The sequence below is a fragment of the Pleurodeles waltl genome, chromosome 3_1 (assembly GCF_031143425.1).
Source record: "Pleurodeles waltl isolate 20211129_DDA chromosome 3_1, aPleWal1.hap1.20221129, whole genome shotgun sequence".
NCBI lineage: Eukaryota > Metazoa > Chordata > Amphibia > Caudata > Salamandridae > Pleurodeles > Pleurodeles waltl.
The window spans coordinates 35,682,669-35,709,168 of record NC_090440.1 but is presented as its reverse complement, the minus strand read 5'-3'; the positions used below and the strand labels follow the sequence as shown (position 1 = coordinate 35,709,168).

The following is a 26,500-nucleotide window of genomic DNA, read 5'->3' as shown; positions in this document are numbered from 1 at the left end:
AGCTTCTTTGCACCCACAGCTGGCATTTCCTGGGCATCTGCCCACTCCCGACTTGATCGTGACTCTTGGACTTGGTCCCCTTGTTCCAAAGGTACTCTCGTCAGGAAATCCATTGTTGTTGCATTGCTGGTGTTGGTCTTCCTTGCAGAATTCCCCTATCACAACTTCTGTGCTCTCTGGGGAACTTAGGTGCACTTTGCACCCACTTTTCAGGGTCTTGGGGTGGGCTATTTTTCTAACCCTCACTGTTTTCTTACAGTCCCAGCGACCCTCTACGAGCTCACATAGGTTTGGGGTCCATTCGTGGTTCGCATTCCACTTCTAGAGTATATGGTTTGTGTTGCCCCTATACCTATGTGCTCCCATTGCATTCTATTGTGACTATACATTGTTTGCACTGTTTTCTATTGCTATTACTACATATTTTGGTATTGTGTACATATATCTTGTGTATATTTGCTATCCTCATACTGAGGATACTCACTGAGATACTTTGGCATATTGTCATAAAAATAAAGTACCTTTATTTTTAGTATATCTGTGTATTGTGTTTTCTTATGATATTGTGCATATGACACCAGTGGTATAGTAGGAGCTTTACACGCCTCCTAATTCAGCCTAAGCTGCTCTGCTAAGCTACCTTTTCTATCAGCCTAAGCTGCTAGACACCCCTCTACACTAATAAGGGATACCTGGACCTGGTGCAAGGTGTAAGTACCCCTTGGTACTCACTACAAGCCAGGCCAGCCTCCTACACTTGCTGTAAGAAAATGTGTGACATATATGTATGTATGTATGTATGTGATATTTGCAAACCTAGATGGTTTGTAGACTGTTAATACATTGTGATATTGGGTTCTCAAATGAGGCACATCTTCAACTCAGGTGGAAAAACTGTGCTGCTTTGATTTTTTTCTTTCTTACACCTATGAGTCTGCATTCTGATTGGGTCCTGACTGTGCTCAAAACCACCAGTGGAGATGGTAAGCTTGTCTCAGAGATGGTGAGCTTGTCTGCAGGATAAGCAGGGAATTAGTCTTCATCATGGCTTTGTAAATGTTGAAGCTGGTTTTGAAGCTGTTGTGGGCCAGCAAGGGGAGGCATTGGATTCCATCAAGACGGGGTAGTGTGATCATATTTCTCCAGGTCCTGTATGAGATGTGCTGTGGTCTGTAGGATGCCATTAAGGGATGCCAGTGTGGTAGCTGACAAGCAGTGTTGCCCCCGCCCAGAAGCAAGAATACGCAGGCTTCAAGTGGTATTATGGAAAAAACACTTTCACTCTTGTTTTAGAAAAGTGATCTGGTACTAGGGCAATATTGATGTTTTTTGGCAATTTGTTTCTTGAGGTTGATTTTTGTGGCTAGGGTGAATACACAGGCTTGGCATTCATTGAAAGTTGTAGTTCAAAGCCATCAAGGTTCATATCATTCGGACAGCTTTACTGCTTCCTCTTTGTGGTTCTGGTTAAATAAAAGGTATTCGGTCTTGGTTGGGTTGAGCTTCAGGTGGGTGCAAGTGCATGATAAGAACATTTTGACTAAAAAAAAAACAACATAAAAAACCAACAGGGCTGTTTCGAAGGTGTTAGAAAGATTTATTTATTATTGCCAAATAAGATTTGTAGCGTGTTCACAGCACAGCTCATTTCACGTGATTGATTCTATAAACAAGACTAGTATTTAGCAACAGATACCATCAGAAATTCTGTCAAAACTCTGTGTTGGACAATTATTTAATAAAATTTAATTTTACAGCAAGTCTGAAAATGCGTGCCAAAACTTCTCAGTGATGCAGTGTCTCATGTCAGTGCAATTGCCCAAGGAATGCACATTGCTTCCATAAGTTCATACTAGGCAGATTAGGGCTACTGGACCCCAACTGTGGTTCTTGAGGTTAACATTAGTGTCCTATGATCCGTCCTACTATGGCTATACACCCTTTCCACACTTAACTCTCAGGGTACCAAGGGCAAGCAGTCAATTGCTCTCAGGGAGGTAGGGTGTGTGTGTGGGTGGGAGGGGCTGCAGGGGACATATGCAAAACTCTTGCAATGCATCCATCTAGATTTGCATTGCAAACACATGGCTCCTAAAAAGCACCTTAATTATGATTTACACCCTACACAAATATGTCAGTATAGAAAGATCCACTGAACTTCTACCGTACATATATGCCTTGATTTGCAGTACACCCAAGAATCACAAAATGTTGATAAAGCACTTCAAACTCAATTTGTAGGTTGTGGGATGTGTCTGTACTGATATATTCATAAAGCTCTCCCATAGCACATACCTACTGTGTGTGGCTGAGGCTATAATACCAGTACGTCATTTGCAAGGGTTAGTACTATTGTGCGTAAAATTATTTGTGTATCCGTTTGTAGGCTATGAACATGAACTTTTCATCAGTAGGCACATTAACTACACAATCCGTTTTACTCTGCAGCCTGATAAATAAATAATCTGAATAATCTGATAGATAAATAATCTGAACCACCAGACACCATTACTCTGAAAGTGGCATCAGGTGCAATTTAAGTATGAACCATAAACGCAAGGTTATTTAATAAATTAAATTAACAATTTAGTTAGCCTGGGGATCTGATCTGTGAAACAAGGTAACATCAAGCCATCATGCTGTGTGGGAGAACTGAGCAAGTAAGGTTTGGCCAGGATCACCAGCCAAAGAAATGTTTGAAAAAATAAAATGTGGCAACATGCTACATTTTACAACACATTTTGGCAAAGACTCTGACATTTATAACTAAGGGAATGATCTCACAGCACACCATGCCCTCCAGTGATGGCAATTCTATCAAGGAGTGAAGAATAATAATCAAATATTTTAGTTACAAAGGGAAATAGTTAAACATTGCAAACTGAAGTTGGCCTCCAGAGAGGGAATGGAGAGGAGGGTGAGAGCTACGAGTGTCTTGATGCCTTTTAAGAGAATGGAAAATCACACTGCCGTGGTCTGTGGTCTGAATCCAGCTCCTAGGAAGAGTACTACTTTTTAGCCCAAACACAGAGAGAAACTCTTTTGGTGCCAGAAAGAACAGCAGTGATCACTCATAAACATACAATGGTAACTGATGGGGAAGAAAAGAGGAGGGGGGAATAGTTTGCTTCATTTACTGAGCCAGTAGAGTGCACAGCATTTCAGTCCCCTCCACAAAGCAGTGGTTTCTTTATTGCTTTTAAGGTGGATGAGAAACTATGACTCTAAGCAAGTAACTGTGTATTGCAAAGCATTCAGTCTTGGTTGCAATATGCCTCTGACCAACAAAGGAGAAGCAAGGTGGCTGTAAGTGGCACAAACTAACTACTCAGTGTCACACAGCCACTCCTTTTTTTAGCCACAGATAGTTGGGCAACTCAAGCCTCCACATAGGCTTTGGCCCGCATATTTCTCCTACGCAGCCTCTGCAAGCAGGTAGGCATTCGTTTTTCCACAGGCACCTCGAAGTGGGTGCGAAAGTGCCCTCCTTTATGTTACCTGATTATAAAGTCAAGCTCACACAGGAAAAGTTAAGTTTTGATTATTAAAACAGCAGGTAATATAAGGACCCTACTCACTGACATCCTTTCTACAGACTGTCCTCTAATTTCAAATGAGAACATTATGCTATCAACATTTTAAGGTTAGGGGAATAGAGAATCATACTGGAAGAACTAACACTTTATAGTGAGGGGTGAATAGGGGATGTGTGGGATCACTCTAAAAACAGAAGAAGCAAAAGAAAGTATATAGCGAGCCTGCCATATGATAGCATTACTTGCAAATTGTAACAAGTGGGTTAGGGACTTTGAATGTATGTGTTTTGATCTTTGGGTTAAATGTTCATTCACAGTACTGTGAGATATTAACATCTATGTTTTACATCACAGAGTCCATTTAGAGCAGCTCTTAGTCATTTAAGCAGCTCTCAGTCCTCTGTAATGCACATCTTCCAAACTCTATCCTCTGGTCAATGCAACCCTCCCTTTTAAAGCCTTTTGCTTAAAGAATCTGCCTTTTTAAACACATTTTCCTTTGTAGCATTGCCTACCCCATTGTACACCACCCCTTTATAGCACTTCTCATCTGTAAAGCACCACTTTCAGGGGAACCATTTCTCTCTGTGTTTGGCAAAACACGTTATGTAAACTACCTCTTTTCTGTAAAGCACACATCTTCTCTACTACCTAGAGCACCTGACGTACTGCATTTCAGGGTCAGACTGAGACCAAAAATAGGCTTGGGAGCCAAAATAAAAGTGGCCCCTATTGGCGAACAAGATAGCTGAAAAAGTGCCCCATGTTTGAAAATTAGGGCAATTGTGCACTTGTAAAGACACACTGTATATGTATTTTGTAAGGTGTGGAAGCGTCCATTCATTTGCTGCAGGTAATGCTAGTGATAATATCAGGGAAATCAGCTGTAGAAACAGGCCCACAAAGAGTAAAAACAAACCCCTACTCAGTGACCTGTCAAACAAACCCTTCTGGCTCTGCTGGTAAGCAACCTTCTCTAAAGCAGTGGTTCCCAACCTTTTGACTTTGGTGAACCCTCACTTTATCAGTACTGGAACCCGGGGACCGCCACTGAATCATTATTGAAATTCGGGGACCACCCACCCCCAATGGGTCATTACTGAAAGCTCGGGACCTAATCTGTTAATGGTATTTAATGTTCTAAGCAGTCGCGGGCCCCCTGAGGAGGCTTCGCCGACCCCCGGGGTCCCGGGACCGCAGGTTGGGAACCACTGCTCTAAAGCGTTCATCTCTTATGGATCACCTCGGTATAGAAGCACTATTGCTGTAGTAATGCCTCTTGTGTAAAGCGGGCTTCTCCTCTAAGGCACCCACCTCCCTTTGGTAAAGCACCTGTCTTATAACGCACTCTTTTTCTGTAAATGCCGTTCTTTTGTAATGCATTCCTCCGCCGTAAAGTACATCTACTGTAAAGCATGCACCAGGTGAATCACCTTTTATATAAATAATCTCTGGTAAAACGCATACGGTTGGTAAAGAACCTCTGTTTAAAAAAGCAATCTGTACCTATAAAGCGCTCCTCTCCTGTAATGAGGCCATACAGGATAAAGCCACAGAGGTTCCAAGCCGCCTCGCATGGTTAACAGATTACCAGCGTTTTGTAGACTTGAGTTTGTGCCTTCCTGACATGCCCCCTTATTTATTTACCTGTGTCCCAGGCCGAGACAGTGTCATCCTCTCAATGAGCAGCATCTGTGGCTGCCCTTGGAAGGCACTGGGCAGGCTCGGATTATCTGTAACTCGCTTGTGTGCCTGACTGGCCGGGCTGCACAGAGGCAGGGTAGAAAGGACCCCTGGAAGACAGCAGCGCACGCCCACCGGAGAGTCTGCCTGCGTTGTAACAATTCTGTAACAAATGCACCTGCGCCTCCCGTGAAGAACCCGCGGTAGCAGATTTCAGAATGGGCCTAGCAACCATCACCTTGTGCTTTTTGTGTGCATTGCATTGCAAGTTAAGTGGTCCAAAAATTGCTTCCGTCTTTCTTATTTTGATTTCAGCTATAGTCTTAAATGTAGGTAACATGTAAACGTTTATTTATTGTATTCCCCTCCCTAGTGTTTTCCTGCTAGATCTTCTGTTGCTTTTTCTCGTCCATCATCCTCCTAACAGTTCCCAGATAAATCTTCTTTTAAGCGGAGGGCAATCTGTTTACATAAAATCCATTTCACGGCAGGCTTCACCACCCTATATCCCCATCGACTTCCCCTCCCCCTTTGGGCAACAACATTGTGTTGTTGCATGCGATTAGCAGCAGTCCTTCCATTTCCCAGGTGCTAAATCTAAACAGCTGGAGGACCCGTTTTCTTCCATATTTGATGGGCTGCCCCTGCTTCCTCTGATGCCAGGGATCGCGAGGGCAATGCCAAGAGTTGCAAGGGGCAAGCCTGTGGTCGTAACTGGCACCCTAAATGATGTCCTGAAAAAATAAACAACTTTAGTAAAACAGTGAAACGTAGTACTGCACCAATTCAATGGGGCTTAGCTACAGAGTTGTGATTCCATTGCTGACTCCCAGGAAGGCGCCCTCTATGGCGTCCTTTCCCCATTCTAGGAGGATCTGTGGTGTCTGTGGGCTTCTGCCCAGGTTTAGGCATAGAGTAGGCACAGGTGCACAGAATACAATAACTTACTCCAACAGTCATTGTTCCTGCTGCAGAACACAGTCAGTGAGTCTAGCTCAGTTTTTTTTTTGTAAGAGACCCTGGTATGAGCTCATGTTCCTGCAGTCACGTGCCACTGGCAGGGATCTTTCTGACTGGATTGGGATCCGACGCTTTCCAATGAAGGACGGTTGCGGCCTCCGGGCTGGCATCATATAGGTGCTTGTTTGGCAGGTCTGGACTCGGGGAAAGGGATCGGGCTTCCACTTCATGCAGATCTTCTGCTGCATATAATTGGAATAAGGCAACAGCAGCACAAAGCCTTTGGGTCTTGCAAGGGTGCCTAACAGGGGTGATTATTTTTCTAGCTTTATTTCTGTATGCAGTCCCTTTTCTACTCTGGGAACTTCACTGGGAGGTCCTTCATAAAATAGTTTGACTTCTGCTTCACCCCCAGAGGCAGTCAGCAACTTACAGATGTTCTACCTTCTGGTAGACAGTCTCTCCTGCTGCAGGTCCAAGCACTCTTCATCCCTCTCTTGGGAAACAGACAGCTTTTTAGGTGCTAAGCAGACCTTCAGCTTCTGGAGCGAGTTATGAAGACCTCGGTGATGCCCCCTTAACTCTGGAAGACATACAGACACCGCCTCTGAAGTACTCATCAAAGCACTCCCTTCCTTGATCATAAAGAACTTGGAAATGGAACACAGTGGTTTGGTTTGGATCCCACTTCTATACACATTTACCAGACAGGGGATATGGATCCTCTGTTTAAGGTTTAAGAATCAGTTTGTGGTAGTTCTGTGCAAATGCAACTTTTTAGTTGCTATCCAGACAGCCTTTGAGAAGGGTGACAACTCTCACAGCAGTTAGCAATGAGGTCTCACCCCAACCATCTACCAAATGGCAGTACTCAGAAGGAACCAATCTGCAGCCCCTTGCTACCAGGGTCCTCATTGAATTTTTAAAGGTGGGCCTTTCTCCATCCTCCTACATGCCATTTTCTAGATATCCAGCCACATGAATGCACACTAAACACTTCCACTGTCTGGGGAAGCTGCATCATGCCTATCTTGTGGCATGCTAAACTAAGGAGCCATCCAAAATGGATACCAACAGTCCCATTACTTAGACACATACCACACACAGACTCCTACTCTCTCTGTTACCACTGCAAAAACACATTAGATATGCACATGCACAGTGGATCTTAACATGAGAGGGTCCAGTAGACTCTCTCTGCAGAAAAAATGGTCTGATTACTATATTGATTCACGAAAACTCTGTATGCTGCCACCTCTGCTTTACCCGATTCACCCAGGGCATGAACAGTAGTCTTACGCCCATTATGAGGGCTCGCTTCGTGCACCTTGTCAGATTCTGGATCTTCCATTATCCAGGAAACTTTGAGCACACACTAGATTAGCCTCACTTCAGGGCCAAAATGAAAGTATGTGATACCAGTTTCCTACAGTCTTGATAGTCAGGGGATGGGTACACACCTGTTCACACATTACAGCCTTTAACTTTACGCACTTTGTACAGCAGGTCAGACATTTTACTTTACAAAATCCTGGAACTCTGCAGTCAGCAGGAAAAATAATTTTAAGAAGACAAACTGACTTTTGACCTTGGTCTCTGCACACAGAGCAAATGTGACAACAACAAGATTTAAAGGCGTCTGTATTGCTCCTTCACTTTCTGACTGAATAGAACACATGTTCTTTGCCAACTTTTCAGAAAAGTTCTAAAAACAACTCGACCTAATAAAATATGACTCGCCAAAGTGAACAAGTGATTAGATTTTTCAAGGCCTGTCCTTTTTCCTAAAGGACCATTTCACTTTCTTCAGGTTTTCAGTGCTGAGACTGTAGCAGCCATTCTTGGTTTTGCATAGCGGACTCACAGCAATTGAGAACTACGATCACTTCCTGACGTTCGTAGTATTTTGAATTCAACAATTGTGTTGAAACGTTCTAGTGTTGTGAGTAAGTAATCCAACACAGCATACCTCTGGGGAGAGGTAGGGGTGTGTAGCAAGGGGGTTGGTCAGCTGCCATCTAGAGGTTGTAAAGCTAGGGTGAGTACGAAGTACAGCAATTCTCCACCTAATTTGTCCCTTCTCTGGGTCGAGACAGAGTTCAGTTGGCTGTTCCAGAAAGTATTATCTTTAGAGAACCATTCTTTGGTCTTGTCACAGAGGACAACGTTTAAATTGAAGTCGCCATTGAGTGTTAGTAGGCAGCATCCATGCTCGGCTTTTAAGCTGCTCACTGTGTTACAATGCACATAAACTCCTTTTCATTTGTCAGGGACGACTTTACGTATATGTTGCATAATATTAGGGATCTGCTCCCTTTACAGAAGGGGTATAACTACCACCAGTAAATACTTAGGTTTGAGGACCAGTTTTACTGCATTATGTCTGAGGGTGTTATGAACATAAAAGGACCCCTGAGGCATGGCCTGGATTCTCTGTTGCTGGGGTGATGAATTCACTTAACCAAGCCACAGAGTGGGTTTGACCTGCACTTTCAGTTTTACTCTAATGCTTCAGGAGCAGGTGGATATCAAATTATAGCCAGGGAGAGTTCATTTGTAGTGTGACATCTTCACCTGCCTGTGACTAACTCTTTTGGACGTTTACTATATATTATTTAATTGAGAACTTCAGTAATATTGGGTGCCTTCGAGCCCTTTGCGCCCAAGACTGACTGCATTGACTTTTGAGTGAGTTTATGTAGTCTCAGTAGATAGGCTTCAGATGTGCTATGTAGATACCTGTCCAACTCGGCCTTTATTAATCTGATTCACCAGTTCACAAAGTGATACGGTTGCTGACATCAGTGTTGGTCGGCATTAGCTCAGTGTACACTATACATTCTCTGTTTCCTGGATGTTTCAAAGCCACCAGGGCTATGTGTATACTGTGAAAGTGGCACCAGTTTCAGAGGACCTTTAAGAGTTTGATTTGTTCCATATATAAAGACCTGGAGTTGCCACAGCAGTAGTATTCCTACTGTAGAATTATTGTGGATAGGTGGCACTTAATTAGGCATGAGTCTCAGGTCCATTGCAGTTTCATACTTGAAATATTTTGTATTGCACCAGGGGGTATGAGCGAGGGTTCACAAGACCTGGTGGCAAGTTGCCATCAACCCCTGGTGAAGGAGTTGGTATAACCTCTTGTATTTTGTTTTCTCATGTTGGTCTAGACTGTAGCATCCTTTTTAGGTCTTGCCTTTAGTGGGCTATACCAAAAACGTACAGTTAGCTTAGAGCCCGCCCATTGCATCTATTTGTTGGCTTTATTGTCATTCACATTTGCTTGCTTCTTACTCGATTGCTAGGCTTCCTCTTCTTGTGTTTGTCCCTCCCTTAGAGCATTGCCTCTTTATCATCCTTTTGACTGGATGATTTGTATTCTTTCACTTGTCATATTCAGGGAACTATTATTTCTTAGTACTCCATGAGAGTGCACATTTTCTATCTCTCTCTCTCTTGTGTGCTGCTCTCTCCCTCACCAAATACCTCCCCTCCCTGTGCATTCGCCATCTTGAATCTGCAAATAACCAGAACAAATGACACTCTTGATATTAACTAGACACACACACATGATGGTGCATGCACGCATATGTGAATAGGTGCATGCCTCTGCTTCAGTATTTGGCGATGCACATACCATCTGCAGGAAGCCTTACGTTTTTGCCAATGCTGCACAACATCAACAAAAAGCATTGATAAAGCCAATAGATCATTTTGGAGACCAATACGTAACTTTGGAATTACCCCTTAACACTGTATTGGTTGAAGTGTGGGTCTTGTTAACTAGCAGCATTCAGAAGGTCCTGGTTCATAGGTTATGTTTGTTACTATTAACATTGGTGAAGGCTAGTGATGATTCCTCTGCTCTATAAGAACCTGTACCAGCACACGTTTGAGCATTCATTTATCATTGTGTTAACCCCTGTGCCTGTTGTGCAGACATACATGGCTGCGTTGTTTTTTTTTTCTTTTATGGGAGTCAACTATTTGAAATACTTTGAGATTTCAGGGATGATTATTGTCCTGTTTTCCAACTTCTTTAATTGAATATCTTTAATCTTTTCTTATTTTTTTCCCTCTGTGAGCTTATTGGTGGGCGAGAAACAAGTGATTTTAGGCACATTGTTCATCGTTATCATTTGCTTCTGAGTCATTTGAAGTTGGGTTGTTTTGGTGGACCCTGTATTTCCGGTACTGTTAGTCAGACATGGGCAGGCAATGTAGACTGCTTGTCAAGTATGTAGGAGAAGGAGCCATTAGAATCTGCATTTGTGACCTTGTCTTTGGCCCACTTTACCAAGTTGTTTAATTTCCCCTGATTTGCATTAATTTTCATTATACAAGTTGACCATGTCTATAAAAGACAAACTTCAAGTTTGCCGTGTGTAGTGAGACTGAATGTACTGTTGCATCAAGAGAATTATTCAAATTGCAGCACTACTTTGTGGTGAATGTGCTAGATCTTTATTGAAAAGGTGCATCACTGATATGAGGGTCCATGAAGTTTGGTCACAGAATGGTTTTGTTAGGATCGATGCTGTATTTAGGCTTTTCACAGCTATCCGACATGGGCCAGATCTTGGAGTCTGTCAGTGGGAGAATTGTCAGTGGTGATTCAGATTCCTGCAGTTTTCTAATCAAAATGTTTGGAAAGACAGGAATCTTGGCAGTCTTGGGAAACGCCTTAAACCAGAGGGCTGGGAGTGCAAATATCTCAATGTCCTCTGTGGTAGTGTTGGGTGGAATGTATATGCTGCCTTGCTGTCGTAGGAGGAGGAGGGTATGTGTTTTTTTTTTTTTTTTGTGACTTCTGATAAAATTCTTTGCCTCATAGTGGGTCGGGGGTGGGGATTGATAGAACAAGTGATTTGACATAAGCCCCTGAGTTTGTAAAATAGTTGTGAGGTTTGGTGTTACATTGTGTTTATGCATGGTGTGTCTGCAACACAAATGAAAGTTGCATAACAGACCAAAATTTGCTTGCATGCATCGTGGAATTCGATCATACTCCTTCTCCACTGGCTTGTCCTCAGTGTTGTTGGCTTGCTGTTGCTTATACTGGCTGGCTTTGGGCACACACCAAATATAAAGGCCAGATGGGGACGTAACACATTTTTAAATTACTTTAAATAGCTCTTATCAGCAGAGACAATGACAACCGCACCTCAGATCCCTGCCTGCCTTCATACTTGAGTAGATGGTTAGAGGCAGGCAGGGATGTCACCCGCTACTTCCCACACCGTCAAATGCTACAATGTGCACTAGGAGTCCAACTTTCCTATTTAATTGTGCGCTACACTACTGGCAGCTTATAACAGAGGTTTTGGCTTTTGGTTCAAAATTGATTCAAGTTGAAAAATGGCAATCCCCTTTTTATGCCATATTGTGCCCGAAGTTTTTTTTTCTTTTTTTCTTTTTTACATTTTTTACTGGTTTCCTTGTGGCTGAAGAGTACCCAAACCAGAGATGAACACTAGTTCTATCCCAATCTGTATCACAGGGCAGCTCCAGAAATCGGACCGGGCATTCACAGTGGTGGGGGACCATGGTCCTGCTGTGTGTCCTCCTGCCCTCCCGCACAGTGATAAAACTGGCTCCTTGGAACCCCCCTACTCACCCATCTCCCTCTGCAGCCAGGCTCTACTGGTCCTGGCGAGGCAGGCAGACAGAGGAAATAGTGCATAGAAATGTCTAAGTCTTCTCCAGCTTTTGTGGTTCTTTGTGGTGGTCTGCAGAGCGTAGGGAGATGGACAGTTCTCTCCTCATGCTGAAACTATCGACTCCTGCTTTCATGTGATGCTTTGAGGGCTAGATCATGGAGATGTGGAGGAACGGCAAGCTCCAGGAATCTCAGCAGTCTAAAGGTCTATTGCTGAATGAACCTGAAAATGCCAAAAAGTAGGTCAGTGAGCCACAGAGAGTAAAATAAAATTGAACCGCCAATCCAGGAGATAAAACCAGATTAAAGGCCTGATTTAGATCCTGGTGGGGGTTACTTCATCACAAACGTGATCCTGTCCACTTCATTACGGACCCATCATAGCCTATGGGGATCGTAATAGTGCAGATGGGATGTCTGTCACGTTGTAACAGAGTATTCCCTCCACCAGGATTAAAATCAGGCCTTAAGTGTTTTGGAGCGGGATGAATGTTGGTGCAAGATTGATGGTAGAAAGCCTGTGCTGAATTGTTTAACCAATAATACCTTTGTTTCGTATTAGAATGTCAGCTGCTGAATCTTTAATTTTGACAGAAAAATACTAAAACCATGTGGAAGCTTTTATGCCAGATCTGTGCAACAAATGTTTGATGGCGGCTGTGGGTGGTTTATAGACCTAGCATCACCAATACATTTTAAAACATTTGATAATTTTTCTAATAGACTTTCATGTGAATTAAAGATTTTTTCCACCGTTAACCTACTGTAGACTTGTGAGCTGTGCATTTTCCCACCAGCTTGTTGCAGGGCTTGGAAAATCATCTTCTTTACTTGAGTGGTGATTTGAACATGGTACATAGGTGGGGTCAGCCAGACTGTTGAAGCTGTACCAACAATCAGGTAGGGGGATATTACATAGCAATAGACGAGTTACAAAGCTATAGTTACATATAAGTAACATGTTCACTGACACCACTACAGCAAAGTATTCAGAAACACATTCTAGGAGTGAAAAGTGTTGAGAACTTTTTTCATTTGCAAATCCTTGCATGGCTTTGGGGTGGGGCAGCCTTTTGATTGTACACATTCAGTACATATGTTGCAAACACTGGAGGACCACAAACCCTGGAGAAGCCAAAAAGAGAACATATGAACTTACACAGATGGAAGACACAGAGTTGTATGTAACAGGCAAATCAACGAGCTACACTTCTGTACTGTACTGTATACCAATACTGTTTGACTTCCAGTCCTCAGGTTTGCGTTGGACACGTCAGCTCCTAACATTGATTTCTTCACTATACACCTGCACTCCGTCTCAAGCATCTGCTTATACCCCTTCTACTCCCACTACTGGGGATCTGCGCTTTATGCCTGATGTTCCATCCTAATGGTGTGCACAGTATATTGTAGCCTACTGCTTTGCACTGCGAGCACTAGGGATCTTCTCTAGAAACCTACAACGCCAGACCTGCAGACATTTACTACACACCTGTACTCATGGTCCACTCGGTTGCCTGCACTGCAAAAACAATTGGCTAATTTATGCACCTACACTCACAGCCCCCAGGGTTTGTACTCTATGTCTGCATTCTCAGCCCTGAGGATCTGATTTACACTCTAACTACACTCCCTGCCTTGAGGATCTGCTGTATTCACTACCCCTGCAATTCCAGCTCTGTGAATCTGCAGTACATGGGCACCCCCACCCGTGAGGGTTTGCTATACAGGGAGTTCAGAATTATTAGGCAAGTTGTATTTTTGAGGATTAATTTTATTATTGAACAACAACCATGTTCTCAATGAACCCAAAAAACTCATTAATATCAAAGCTGAATATTTTTGGAAGTAGTTTTTAGTTTGTTTTTAGTTTTAGCTATGTTAGGGGGATATCTGTGTGTGCAGGTGACTATTACTGTGCATAATTATTAGGCAACTTAACAAAAAACAAATATATACCCATTTCAATTATTTATTATTACCAGTGAAACCAATATAACATCTCAACATTCACAAATATACATTTCTGACATTCAAAAACAAAACAAAAACAAATCAGTGACCAATATAGCCACCTTTCTTTGCAAGGACACTCAAAAGCCTGCCATCCATGGATTCTGTCAGTGTTTTGATCTGTTCACCATCAACATTGCGTGCAGCAGCAACCACAGCCTCCCAGACACTGTTCAGAGAGGTGTACTGTTTTCCCTCCTTGTAAATCTCACATTTGATGATGGACCACAGGTTCTCAATGGGGTTCAGATCAGGTGAACAAGGAGGCCATGTCATTAGATTTCCTTCTTTTATACCCTTTCTTGCCAGCCACGCTGTGGAGTACTTGGACGCGTGTGATGGAGCATTGTCCTGCATGAAAATCATGTTTTTCTTGAAGGATGCAGACTTCTTCCTGTACCACTGCTTGAAGAAGGTGTCTTCCAGGAACTGGCAGTAGGACTGGGAGTTGAGCTTGACTCCATCCTCAACCCGAAAAGGCCCCCCAAGCTCATCTTTGATGATACCAGCCCAAACCAGTACTCCACCTCCACCTTGCTGGCGTCTGAGTCGGACTGGAGCTCTCTGCCCTTTACCAATCCAGCCACGGGCCCATCCATCTGGCCCATCAAGACTCACTCTCATTTCATCAGTCCATAAAACCTTAGAAAAATCAGTCTTGAGATATTTCTTGGCCCAGTCTTGACATTTCAGCTTGTGTGTCTTGTTCAGTGGTGGTCGTCTTTCAGCCTTTCTTACCTTGGCCATGTCTCTGAGTATTGCACACCTTGTGCTTTTGGGCACTCCAGTGATGTTGCAGCTCTGAAATATGGCCAAACTGGTGGCAAGTGGCATCGTGGCAGCTGCACGCTTGACTTTTCTCAGTTCATGGGCAGTTATTTTGCGCCTTGGTTTTTCCACACGCTTCTTGCGACCCTGTTGACTATTTTGAATGAAACGCTTGATTGTTCGATGATCACGCTTCAGAAGCTTTGCAATTTTAAGAGTGCTGCATCCCTCTGCAAGATATCTCACTATTTTTGACTTTTCTGAGCCTGTCAAGTCCTTCTTTTGACCCATTTTGCCAAAGGAAAGGAAGTTGCCTAATAATTATGCACACCTGATATAGGGTGTTGATGTCATTAGACCACACCCCTTCTCATTACAGAGATGCACATCACCTAATATGCTTAATTGGTAGTAGGCTTTCGAGCCTATACAGCTTGGAGTAAGACAACATGCATAAAGAGGATGATGTGGTCAAAATACTCATTTGCCTAATAATTCTGCACTCCCTGTACGCAGTACATCTGCACTCCCAGCACTGATGATCTGCTGTAAGCACTACACCTGCACTCCCAGTCCTGAGATTCTGCTATACAAACTACACCTGCATTCCTGCTGTACACAGTATACCTGCACTCCCAGCCCTGAGGGTCTGCTTTACGCAGTACACCTGCACTCCTAGCCCTGAGGATCTGCTTTGTGCACTACACCTCCACTCCCTGTGCTGTTGATCTGCTGTAACCACTACACCTGCACTCCCAGTCTTGAGATTCTGCTATACGAACTACACCTGCACTCCTGCTGTACGCAGTACACCTACACTGCCAGCCCTGAGGATCTGCTGTATGCACCACACAAGCACTCCAGGCCTGGAGGATCTGCTCTATGCACTACACCTGCTCTTCTAGTCCAAAGAATCTGCGGTACGCACTACACCTGCTCTTCTAGTCCAAAGAATCTGCTGTACGCACTACACCTGCACTAAAAGGCCTGAGGATCTGATGTAAGCAAAACACCTGCACTCCCAGTCCTGAGGATCTGATATACACACTACACCTTCACTCCCACTGCACCCCTAGGCCTGAGGATCTGCTGTGGTCACTACACCTGCACTCCCTGCCTTGATGAAATATGTGACCGGTCAATTATATGGTACAGCACATGCATGCAAATATACATGATAAATGGCTTGACCTCAGGACCCTGCAGTTCATGTGTAAAGTAACTTTACCTATGAGGTCACCATTGTTCTTCTACGCACATGTGAAAATGTGATTAGTGATGCATGTCTGACCAGCATTATCTTGCAGTGTATGCATGGACCAAGAATAAACAGCACATGGCTGGATTAGGTATTTTATAGTAATTGAATTAATATAGAATAAACCATCGGTGACTTCTGTGCAGTACTGTAGAGCAGGGGTGCAACCATAGTGAGCTAATGGATGGTCTGTAGTGCTTTATAGGACATGCAACAAAGGAATGAGCCAGCCATGGCTGATATGCACTGTCTTGTTTTTATTGCATGAAAATGCGATTCTCCGGCAACAGTAAACTTCCAGGGAGTGGAGCTGAATGCGGAACGTGCAGTGTTTGAGTTCAAGCATAAAAATATGAACAGATGGAAAAACACAACAAACGCCTGCTTTAAAACATAATAAGCTATGCCTTGTTCACAGTTAATTTAAAATATAGTTGGATAAGAAACCATGGTATAACTGTCTAGCACCGCAGACACCAAAACAGCATACTCTGTTGCGGAGTATGTACTCACTTACTATGCATGAGCAGAATGCAAGACACGCAGCATTTCAAACACGTAACCAATCTGCATTGCTATGGGAGTGTTGTGTTCGCGATGTCTCAGAGCACATGCAGTGAAGGACAAGCAGGGACTACCATGCCTGCAATATCACGCAGTGCAGTTGTCAATATGTGCTGGTAATGCCAGATTGCAACACAGGGCATCTTTTATATTGCAGATTTCATACATCTGAATGAATCGGCCTATCCTGTATATTCTACAGCGCATGAAAGGCTGTAGATGTTGGCAATATATTAAGTGTTAACACCTCACTCTAAGCAGTAGCCAAAGGTCGTGAATGTGCACAAATTGCTGTAATGAAAATTCTACAAAAATCAAGAAAAGTGAAGATTCCCTATACCAGCGCATAGGACAGTTGGAACAAACTCGTGTCTTTACCCCTACAAGTAACCTAGGATGGGTTATCTTGCATGTTATCCAACATTGGTACTTCAGAACACTGAAACATGGCGGCAGATCAGTGGGTATGTGGGGTCCCAGAATCTTGAAGCAACTGAGCCCCATTCAGAGAGCAGAAGCAAATCACTGTTACTTCAGAACAAGTATTTGAAATGCAATAGGTCTCACATTTACTTGAGATGGAGCTATTAGCATTGTAAATGCATAACTGGACTTTTTTTGCCACATTAATTGGTCAACCCCCTGCTTCTGCCTCCACGGAGACCTAATTCCACACACTGGGCCCAATGACACCCACCTACAGCTTACCCGAGCATGACGGGCGACGGTGCTTTCAACACACCTCAGGACCTGGAAAGAAAATTCTTTCCGATGTGCTTAGTGTGAAAAAAAGCCTTCTTTTGTCATGGTGAGCCCACAGTTCTTGCCTGGTATTTGATGTAGTCTCAAAGCTTTTTAGTGCCCATGGCCTCTGCTAACCAGGTTCCCTGGGCCAGATCTCTTTCCCTGAAATTGTTATGATGCATTGGCACAATTGGCAACACCTTTAGCTGCCAATATAAGTCCCTAGTAAATGGTACGTAGATACCCAGGGCATGGCATAGTAAGGGTAGGCCCGTAAGGGCAGCAGCACAGATTGTGTCATCCTCTAGGGCCATGCATTCAGATGCACCTAGCACTGCCAATGCAAGCTGAGTGTTCTGATGCAATCCTAAAATCCAAACTCGACATGGCGCACAGCCTGTGTGCCCTGTCCACTATACACTGCATGCAATAGGTAAGTCCCCCCAGCGGCAGGCCTTCTTAGCCCTAAGGCAAGGTGCACTATATTGTATGTGTGGGCATAGATGCATGAGCAGTATGCCCCTTCTGTGTCCTTGCCAAACCTGGGACATAGTAAGTGAACAGAGCAGCCATTTTAAAAGCATGTGCTGGACTCTGGTCAGTACGAATTTCACACCTACATGATGGCCACTCTGAACCCTGGGTTGTTTGGTATCAAACAACTCATAATAATAAATCCAAACTGGTACCAGTATTGGATTTATTACAAAATGTACATGGGGTCATCTGAGAGGTTCCCCCTGCAAAAGCTATCTACCCTGGCATGGTTGCTGGCCGGTCACAACCAGTCTGCCACCACCAGACAAGATTCTGGATCCCTGGGGTGAAAGATCCTGCTCTCTGGGTCCCAGAACAAAGCCCTTCCTGTGTAGAGATGCTATCACACATTCCCCTGCTGGAATGTGCACTGCCCTTCTAGTGAGCTTCACAGGGCTTGCGCCCTTCAAACTGGACAATAAAGTCTGCTGTTAGCAGCAGATGACCCCCGTTGCAAACTCCCTGCTTTTGTGGGAACAATGGTAGGAAAACCCACGGGAGGGGTGATCAGCCTCAGCTTGTACCACTACTAACGTGTTGCATGCGAGGTGATCCCTCCATTTAATTTTCCTCTATCTTGCATGGAAGGAAAATAGCCAACCAAGTATAGGGAAGTGCCCTCTGCCCACAGGAAGTGGTCACTAAGTGGGTATAGCCACCCTAAGGTAGATGACCCATTGGTCACTACTAGGTACTCCCCTAAATGCTCACTAAATACAGTATTTAGTGGGCACCTCTAGGCCAGAAATTCAGATTCCAAGGACACAAGAAGACCAACAACAAAGAAGGCCCAGGTCTCGAGAACTGAAGTCCTGCTGCACCAAGAAAATGCACCAAACCTTCCCTCCTGCACTCAGGACTCACCAATCGCCTCTGAGGGGTTGCACGCACTTTGGACAGACTCTACAAACCCCCAGAGGACCTCCACACTTCTGAAAATTGCCAAAGATCTCCCTCCGGAGTGAAGGTATCACTCTCCTGCAACAAAGACCAGAAGAGCAGTGAAGTCCACTTCACTGAATTGCTGCTGACCAAAGAACAGGATGTTACAGCCGGACCAAACTCGACCCAACGGACTGGTCACCTAACATCAGACACCCAGAACAACAGTCCATTCTGAACTGAAAAAAGACCAGGACAATGCCTCAGTTGAGGGATTCTAGAAAACAGCAGGTGACCTGCAAGCGACCCTCAACACGACCTACCTCCTGCTTCCAAGGGCACCTTTGCGCACAGCTCCTCGCCCACCGATTCGCTCTGCACCCAAGCGCCCTGTACCCTGCACCAAAGATCCAGCTGTGCCCTAAAGGTACCCCACCCCTTGCGACCTCAACAGTCAAAGGGGACCCACCGGACTCACCTTGAAGTCCATCTGTGCACTGCTTTTCCAAGTGATCCACTGCAGTGGCCTTGCCCCCAGCTCCAACAACCTTCTGCAACTGCTCCCGCTAAAACTGGGAGCCGCCCGAACTTCTCCAGCAGGTCCACAGGGCCCACGGACGACCTCAACATACCTTTACAAGGAGACATTGGTATACGCACTGCTTGATTTCATATACATTTTTGAAGCATTTCTCCGTTGGTTCCTATGGTGCATAATTGCGCACAGAACTGAGAAATTTTTAAACTTTCAAAATTCATAACTTAAAAAGTACTTACCCGATTTAAGTGATCATGGTTTTAACATTTTTTATAAAAATCTGAAGTATTTTGTAAATTGGCCTCAAGTTATTCTTTTGAGTGTGTGCCTCATTTTTTGATACTGTGAGTACAACAAATGCTTTGCACTTCTCCAGCATTAGCCTAACTGTTCGACCAAGCTACCATAAAAATTAGAGCATTAGGTGGTCTAGTTTTTACCCCTGTAAACCTATGTGTGGTTGCCCAGACCCCCTACACCAGTGGTTCCCAACTTTTTGATTTCTGTGGACCCCCACTTTAACATTAATGGAACCCAGGGACCCCCACTGAATCATCATTGGAATACGGGGACCCCCACCTGAGTCATTACTGGAAGCTGGGGACCTAATTTGTCAATATTTGTTAATACTTTTTAATTTTCTAGGCTCTCGCGGACCCCCTGAGAAGGCTTTGCAGACCCCCAGGGGTCCCCAGACCACAGGTTGGGAACCACTGCCCTACACAGTGTTTTTTTTTTTTTGGGGGGACACAACATAGGAGGCCAGCCTCCCACCCCTGGAAGTGCTAGCACTAATAAAAAACAATTACTCATGTATTTAATATTTACCATGCATTATCTGAGAAGGTAATCCGGTAACCCACAGATCACACAAACAAAAGCCAAAAGCAAAAATTAAATGACTCTTATAAGGTAACAGTGTAAACAATGTCAGCAGCGCACCAATACCGCCAATCAAGTTTACGCTGTGAGCAACATGGCAGCCACGGAGCACAGACAAAAAAAAAAAAGTAGTTTGCCCACGCTGAAGTATATTGGCAATCATGCAATAATCCATGTAACAGGGTCAGTCTGCAAGGCCGGAATAAAACTGCCCCAAGGCGAAACAAACGTAAAGCATTTACCAATGACAGCAAGAGATTTTTGAAAGGGCAAACCCATCAGCAATGAAAGTTATGGGCATGGTTAAAACCTCACAATACTTACAACTGGTCAAAGTGCTTGCGCATGCGACCTAAAACCATACTCCTAAGGATGACATTCTGAAAAAGTACTAGTACAGTAGCAAATAAAGACTTCATGAAGAAAAGCTACTGGTATGGATTTTCTAGGTCACCTACAGGTTATATTAGTAATTTAGTTTTTTAGCCATTACACAGCGTTCAACTCACCTTTTGGCTTGTTTCAATTTTGCAGAATGCCATTTGGACTGGCGTCTGCTGCTTCCGTCTTTCAGAGCATTATGTTACAATTGTTAGGGAAGGTTCATGGAGTTCTTGTCTTTCAAGATGATGTGTTAGTTTTTGTTAAGTGCTTCGAGGAGCATGTCAAAGTAATCCAAGAGGTTTTACTGATTTTTGACAAAGTCGGTGTGGTGATAAAGAAAGAGAAGTGCAAATTCTGGAAAGAAATATTGTGTTCCTGGGACATAGCATTTCTGCTAACGATGGTAGTCCCCGATTGGTCAGAGCTGGTGTGGAATATCCCAGTCCTAAGAACAGGTTAGGATCTTTTATTGGCTTGTGCCAAATTTATGCCAGATTTATACTAGGGTAAGCTACCAAGATGAAAACTCTCACCAACATGCTAAAAAATAATGTACCGTTCAGCTGGCATCAAACTCCCAAGAAACGTTCAATTTGGTCATAGCTGAAATGACGAACGCCAAAGCTCTCAAGGCTTATGACCCGAGCCTAACATGTATCATTACGGTGGATGCCAGTAAATATGGACTGGGGACCGTTTTAAGTCAGAGCTCTACGGAAGGGGAAGTTACCGTTAGCTATGCTACTGGTGTGCTCTTTGAACCCAAACTAAACTACTCAGTCATAGAAAAAGAGCTCTTGTGTGCTACTGGGCAAGTGGAAATTTCAGGAGTTATTTTGGGGGTAAGAGGTTCATCATTCACACAGACCTCAAGCCGCTCATTCATATCCTAAGTGGGGACAAGTTCAGATGCACCACCCCTCATATAACCTGCCTTACCTCCAAATTGTTGCAGTATGACTTTGTAACATTTTCCTTGCCTGGAAAGTATTTAACTTCAGTGTGTGACAAGGAAAATGTTGCTGTGTGTGACCAGGACTCAGTGGACCTGGAAGACGATAGGAAAGACCATTTTGTAGCACTGGTGGATGTTATAGAGAGTAAAGGAGTGTGATTGGAATAAGGCTAGTAATGACGATATAGTATTGGTGCAGGTCAGGGAATTCATAGTGAATGGATGTCCCAAGGAAAGGAATGTATGTTCCGAAGTTCAACCATATGTTGGGATGAGGTGTGGTAAATGTGTTCCTCCTAGTACTATAGACCCCTTATTAATAAACAGCACCCATGAGGGTCATTTAGGTTCCACCATGACAAAGAAAAAAAGATTAATGACCATTATTGATGGCTTTCTGTGGGTAAAGACATAGATATGGTGGTTAAGGGCTGTGTGGTATGTAGCGAAGTGGCAAAAGGGCTCAAGGTAGCGACTCTGCCCTTACAACCTTTCATAATACCTGAAAAACCACGGGTCAAAATAGACATTAACATGGAGGGACCTTTCAGTTTTTTATCCCACCATCAATGTTATGCTTTTGTACTGATGGATTACCACAGCAAATGGCCAGAGGTCCATTTTTTTTTACCATGCCTAATGTCTTATTACAGCATTTTATTTTTGAACGACATATTTATGAGAGAGTGTTTCCCCAAATTTATCATCATCTCCGATAATGAAGTTCTGTTTGTCAACAATGATATGAAAGTTTTCATGAAAGAATCAGGGGTGAAACATCTTAAGAGTTCATTCTATCATCCACAGACAAATGGTTTGGTAGAAAGGATGAATTGGTTTGTGATTGAATTATCAAGTGGGCAAAGGACAATGGAAGTAATATGTAGGAAGCCATGAAATCCATGTTGTGGTTCTATTGTACCACCCCTCACTCTCTCACCTAGGAATCTCTCCTTGAACTAGTAAGAGGTCGTAAATCTACATGTATTCTTTATCCTGCTTCATTATCCAAAACTGTTCCAAAATAATTACCCACAAGTGAGATAAAAATGCTATGCTCAAACAAGTGGAACAGAGGAAACTTAAAGAACGATATGATTATAAGAAATCCACCAAACTTATAACTTTTCAAGTTGGAAATGTTGTCCGAATTAATAAACCTACTTTTGTAAAAAAAAAAAAAAAAAGAAATAAAAGGGGGATGCTAGTATTGGTGAACCTGTAACAGTGGAAAAAGTTTGTGGCAATGCCATTAGAGTATAGGAGGGACACTGGTGGAATGTTGGTAAAATGGTGAAGGTAAAGGATGACATGAGCAAAAAAAATTAGCTGGGGAATTGATACTGCTGTCTACCAATGTTACAATGCCAGGAGTAGATGGAGAGTCGACCCTGCCATCTAACAATGTTACAATGCCCAATCCTAGAGGTTTATCAAACCTTATAAGAGTTTCCCACGCAGGTCCACTCATGAAACACATGTACTATGGAAACTGAGATAATGTGCTTAGACTTTAAGCTTGAAGTTTGTCAATACACGTATGCCTGTATGCTTGGCACCTTCATATATTGTTCTCATTTTATGGTTTCCTGTAAGGTAATTGTCTCCTCCAGAGTTTATAGTTTTCTGTCTCCTATTTATTCATGCCCTTTACCTTAGTAGTATTTTCTTCTTATTGTTGTTAGTATATTTCTGTACCATATGCTTCTTGTATTTGTATAGTTGAAATAGTATTGCATTCCAGAATGTGACTGTAGAGGTTCCACCACTTTTGCTTGGATGAAGTACGTTCCACTGAGCGACAGTTAGAGCGTGTCCTAACGAGACAACAGCGGTGACTTCAAGGAGATGTGTGAGACTTTCATAATAAATACTAAATAGCCTCACACCAAGAGTCAGTCACAAGAGAATGCTTTAAAGATCCCAGAACCATGGTGCAGTGTCAGTGGTTGTGTGCTGACAGGCTTGTCTGATCCTTGCACACGCTCTTTGCAGGTATGTGATCATATCCCGCGAGGAGAGAGAACAGAACCTCATGGCCTTCCAGCACAGCGAGAAGATTTACTTCCGTGCATGCCGGGATATCCAGCCTGGGGAAAGGCTGCGTGTGTGGTACAGTGAGGACTACATGAAACGGCTTCATAGCATATCCCAAGAGACAATCAACCGAAACCTAACTAGAGGTAAGCCCGACACCGACCTTTGCTCAAACTCTTTTTTGTTTCACTCTGATCTATGCCTATCAGCCAGTTAACTCTTTTCTCAGACGTGTCCAGTTGCTGCCTCCTTCCTCCAGCTTCTATTGCTTGAAGTAGCAGAAACATTACAGCAGTATTGGTTGTACAGTGCACAACACTGAGGCTTCATGAGTGCAGCAAGACAAATTAGTCAATTCTGTTACATGGAAGAGGCCTGTAATATTGGCTGTATTTATTGTGGTCAGATAAAAGTATGTTTAACATGTGTTTGACTGATGAGTGCCTCTTTAATGGATAAATCAAAGTCTTTGTTGTGGCACTGACCTACACTGTCTCTGCATTACTAATTTTAACCACATTAGTAAGCCAGAGGCTTGCCCTATTGACTGGAACAGCAGTAGGCCAGACTCCCTGACCTAGATGTGGAAGAGATCAGAAAACCAACATTGCTATATTTTAAAGATTGTTCTTTTAAAATGCCATATATATGTTGACAGGCAAATCACTGTCTTCTGTCTACTTCTTAAAGGCGTCAGGCCATCATCAGTCACAGTACGGTAGGATTAAAAACACTGTTTCTGAAATCTGATAGTTTTTCCCATACTAAAATATGGTTAAGGGATTTCACTGAGATCACTTGCAAGAATAATTTTGTTTACACAGTAGCAACTATGTTTCTGTTTTCAAGTTTTTGAATTGCATGTAATGCCCGTGTCCAGGAAGGGGCATCAGGACGATATGACTGTAGGGCATAAAGAGTACCTTGGGTACATATAACAGTGAGGGTCTTTCACCAGGCTACAACCTCTCTGTTGATAAAAACCTCTAAGTCACATTGTTGGGTTCTTACTTAGGATGTCCTTCATGTTCTTGCCCCATGGCAGCCCTTCTCTCTCTGGCCTGTTTCTGAATCTAGGGTCACTGAGATTACTTCTATGACTCTATATCCTCCCATATACCAAACTTTATTTGGTACAGTTCCCTTTTCTTGTATGTCTCCACACTGCATGCTTAAACAGAAGAAGGGGCCATACTTCCTTGGTGCACCTGAGTTCTCCTGTCAGAGATAAGACTGAATTTGAGGGAAGAGATACTATGAATTCAAGGCTGAAAGATACCAGCAACAGCATGAATTTATTTGTTTAAATGAGTGCTTCCATTCACTTTGGGAACATTTATGCGTATGTGTTAGTAATGTAGAGTACCTACTTGTGCAATAAGTATTGCGTGGTTCTACAGTAATATAGTTAACACAACCAACCTATGTAGTTAAATTAAAAAAAAGCTCAATAAGCAGGCCACAAGTTTGAATCCATGCATGGCCAACTCAGTCCTCCACCCTCCTGAATGTAGGTCAATTGACTACAGTGACTAGGTAATGATAGAATCTGTTCTTTCCAATGGTTAGAAATGGCAGACATGTGGTATGAAGCACTGTATAAAGAACAAGGTAAAATTATTATTATAATAATTATTATTATTATCATAAATATTCGTACCACTGACAGTATATTAAACATTTATATCAGCTAAAATAACAGGATATCTAAATTAACCACTGTATCCGTGGTTCGACTAGATTAATATCTTCATTGCTTAAATAGTTAACTGATGAAATGCATATTTGCAATTTGGATTTTATTCAGTTGGCAGCAGTAAAAAAATATTGCTTTTGAAAATAAAAGCTTTAGTGCCTTTTTTTCCAAACACGTTAAAATGGGATTATGAATGTGGTTCAAATACAGTTTTAGAATGATGAAGAATCCTGTTTGTTGTTGTGCACATTAAAATGACCAGTTTTTCCTTCATAATTCAGTTATATATATGCTGCTGCTCAGAGCATAGTCAGGTTGCTGAATAATAGCACCTGTCCTGCTTCCATTCCCTCTCAGTGTTCCAACTATTTCTTTCATAGTAAATGAACAATGCTTCCCCGACCTTCAGCTTGAAAGCAAGGTTCACATTTATCCAGATAACATCTGCTCACAAAACACTGGTAAATGCCTTACTTTAGCCTGTAAGGTAAATATTTATTTTCTTACTTAGAAAATCAACAGCTTAGAGATGCCTGGTTTCTGTTTCCTTTATCTGTGAACTTGTGTCTCTGAATTCTTGTTTCACCTACAGTGGTATGCTCTGTCAGCAAAAGCTATTGTTCTTTTTTTTTTTTTTTTAAAGCTTAAAAGGGGCTTGGAGCCCGTCCATTACTTATCTTTGCTTACCGTTGGTTGGGTTGCACGTTACTCTTGTTTCCTTGCTTCCTATTGGTCAGTGCCTCCTCCTCACCTGTGGCTTTAGTCTTTGCCCCTTTGTCCCTGCGTGGAGAATGGACCAAATACTGCTTCCTGTGACCAGTGTCCTTCCACTGGTCACAGACTCCTTAAGGTACTCTTTTTTGGTTTACTTTTCGTGACCTATCCCCTCGTCATTTTTTTTCTTCAATCCACTCACCCTGTGTCATTGTTTCCCACCCTCCACTATCTCGTTGCTGTCTCTAATTTTATTTTTGGAAGATTTTTATTTTGCGCACTTCACCTAAAGATATTGTAGCGCTTTACATGAGCACCATTTACTTTAAACAAGGACACATTCATTTTAATTTTTCAGACACCGGGAGTTTAAGTGATTGGCCCATAATCTCATGATGTTGTAATGATGCTAAAAGTCGAATCTTGTTCCCCAGGTCCACAGACAGCAGTTCTGGCCACAGCACCTCATCCCCTTTACAAAAGCATTAACAAAGTCAAATAGGTCTTGCCAAGCTATTTGGCTTTGTTAATGTTTTTGAAGATGTTGCACACCAGTGCGGGCTGCTATGAAACGTGTTTTGAGGTAAACAAAAAAAGCGCTATGGCACGGTTAATGCTGGCCACTCCATAGCATTTTATTTTTATTCACCGTGAGTCATGTTGCACAGCAGCACTTATTGTGGGATA

General features: G+C 43.0%; 1 protein-coding gene across 3 annotated transcripts in view; it reads left to right on the top strand.

Moving 5' to 3' along the window:
• Positions 1–26,500, top strand: part of PRDM11 (PR/SET domain 11) — a 230,238-nt gene that overhangs the window by 161,358 nt on the left and 42,380 nt on the right. For all 3 annotated transcript variants that reach the window (XM_069221784.1, XM_069221785.1, XM_069221783.1), the window contains one exon: positions 23,362–23,549. In XM_069221784.1, the coding sequence (XP_069077885.1) occupies positions 23,362–23,549 (188 nt within the window). The remainder of the gene's footprint in view (positions 1–23,361; positions 23,550–26,500) is intronic.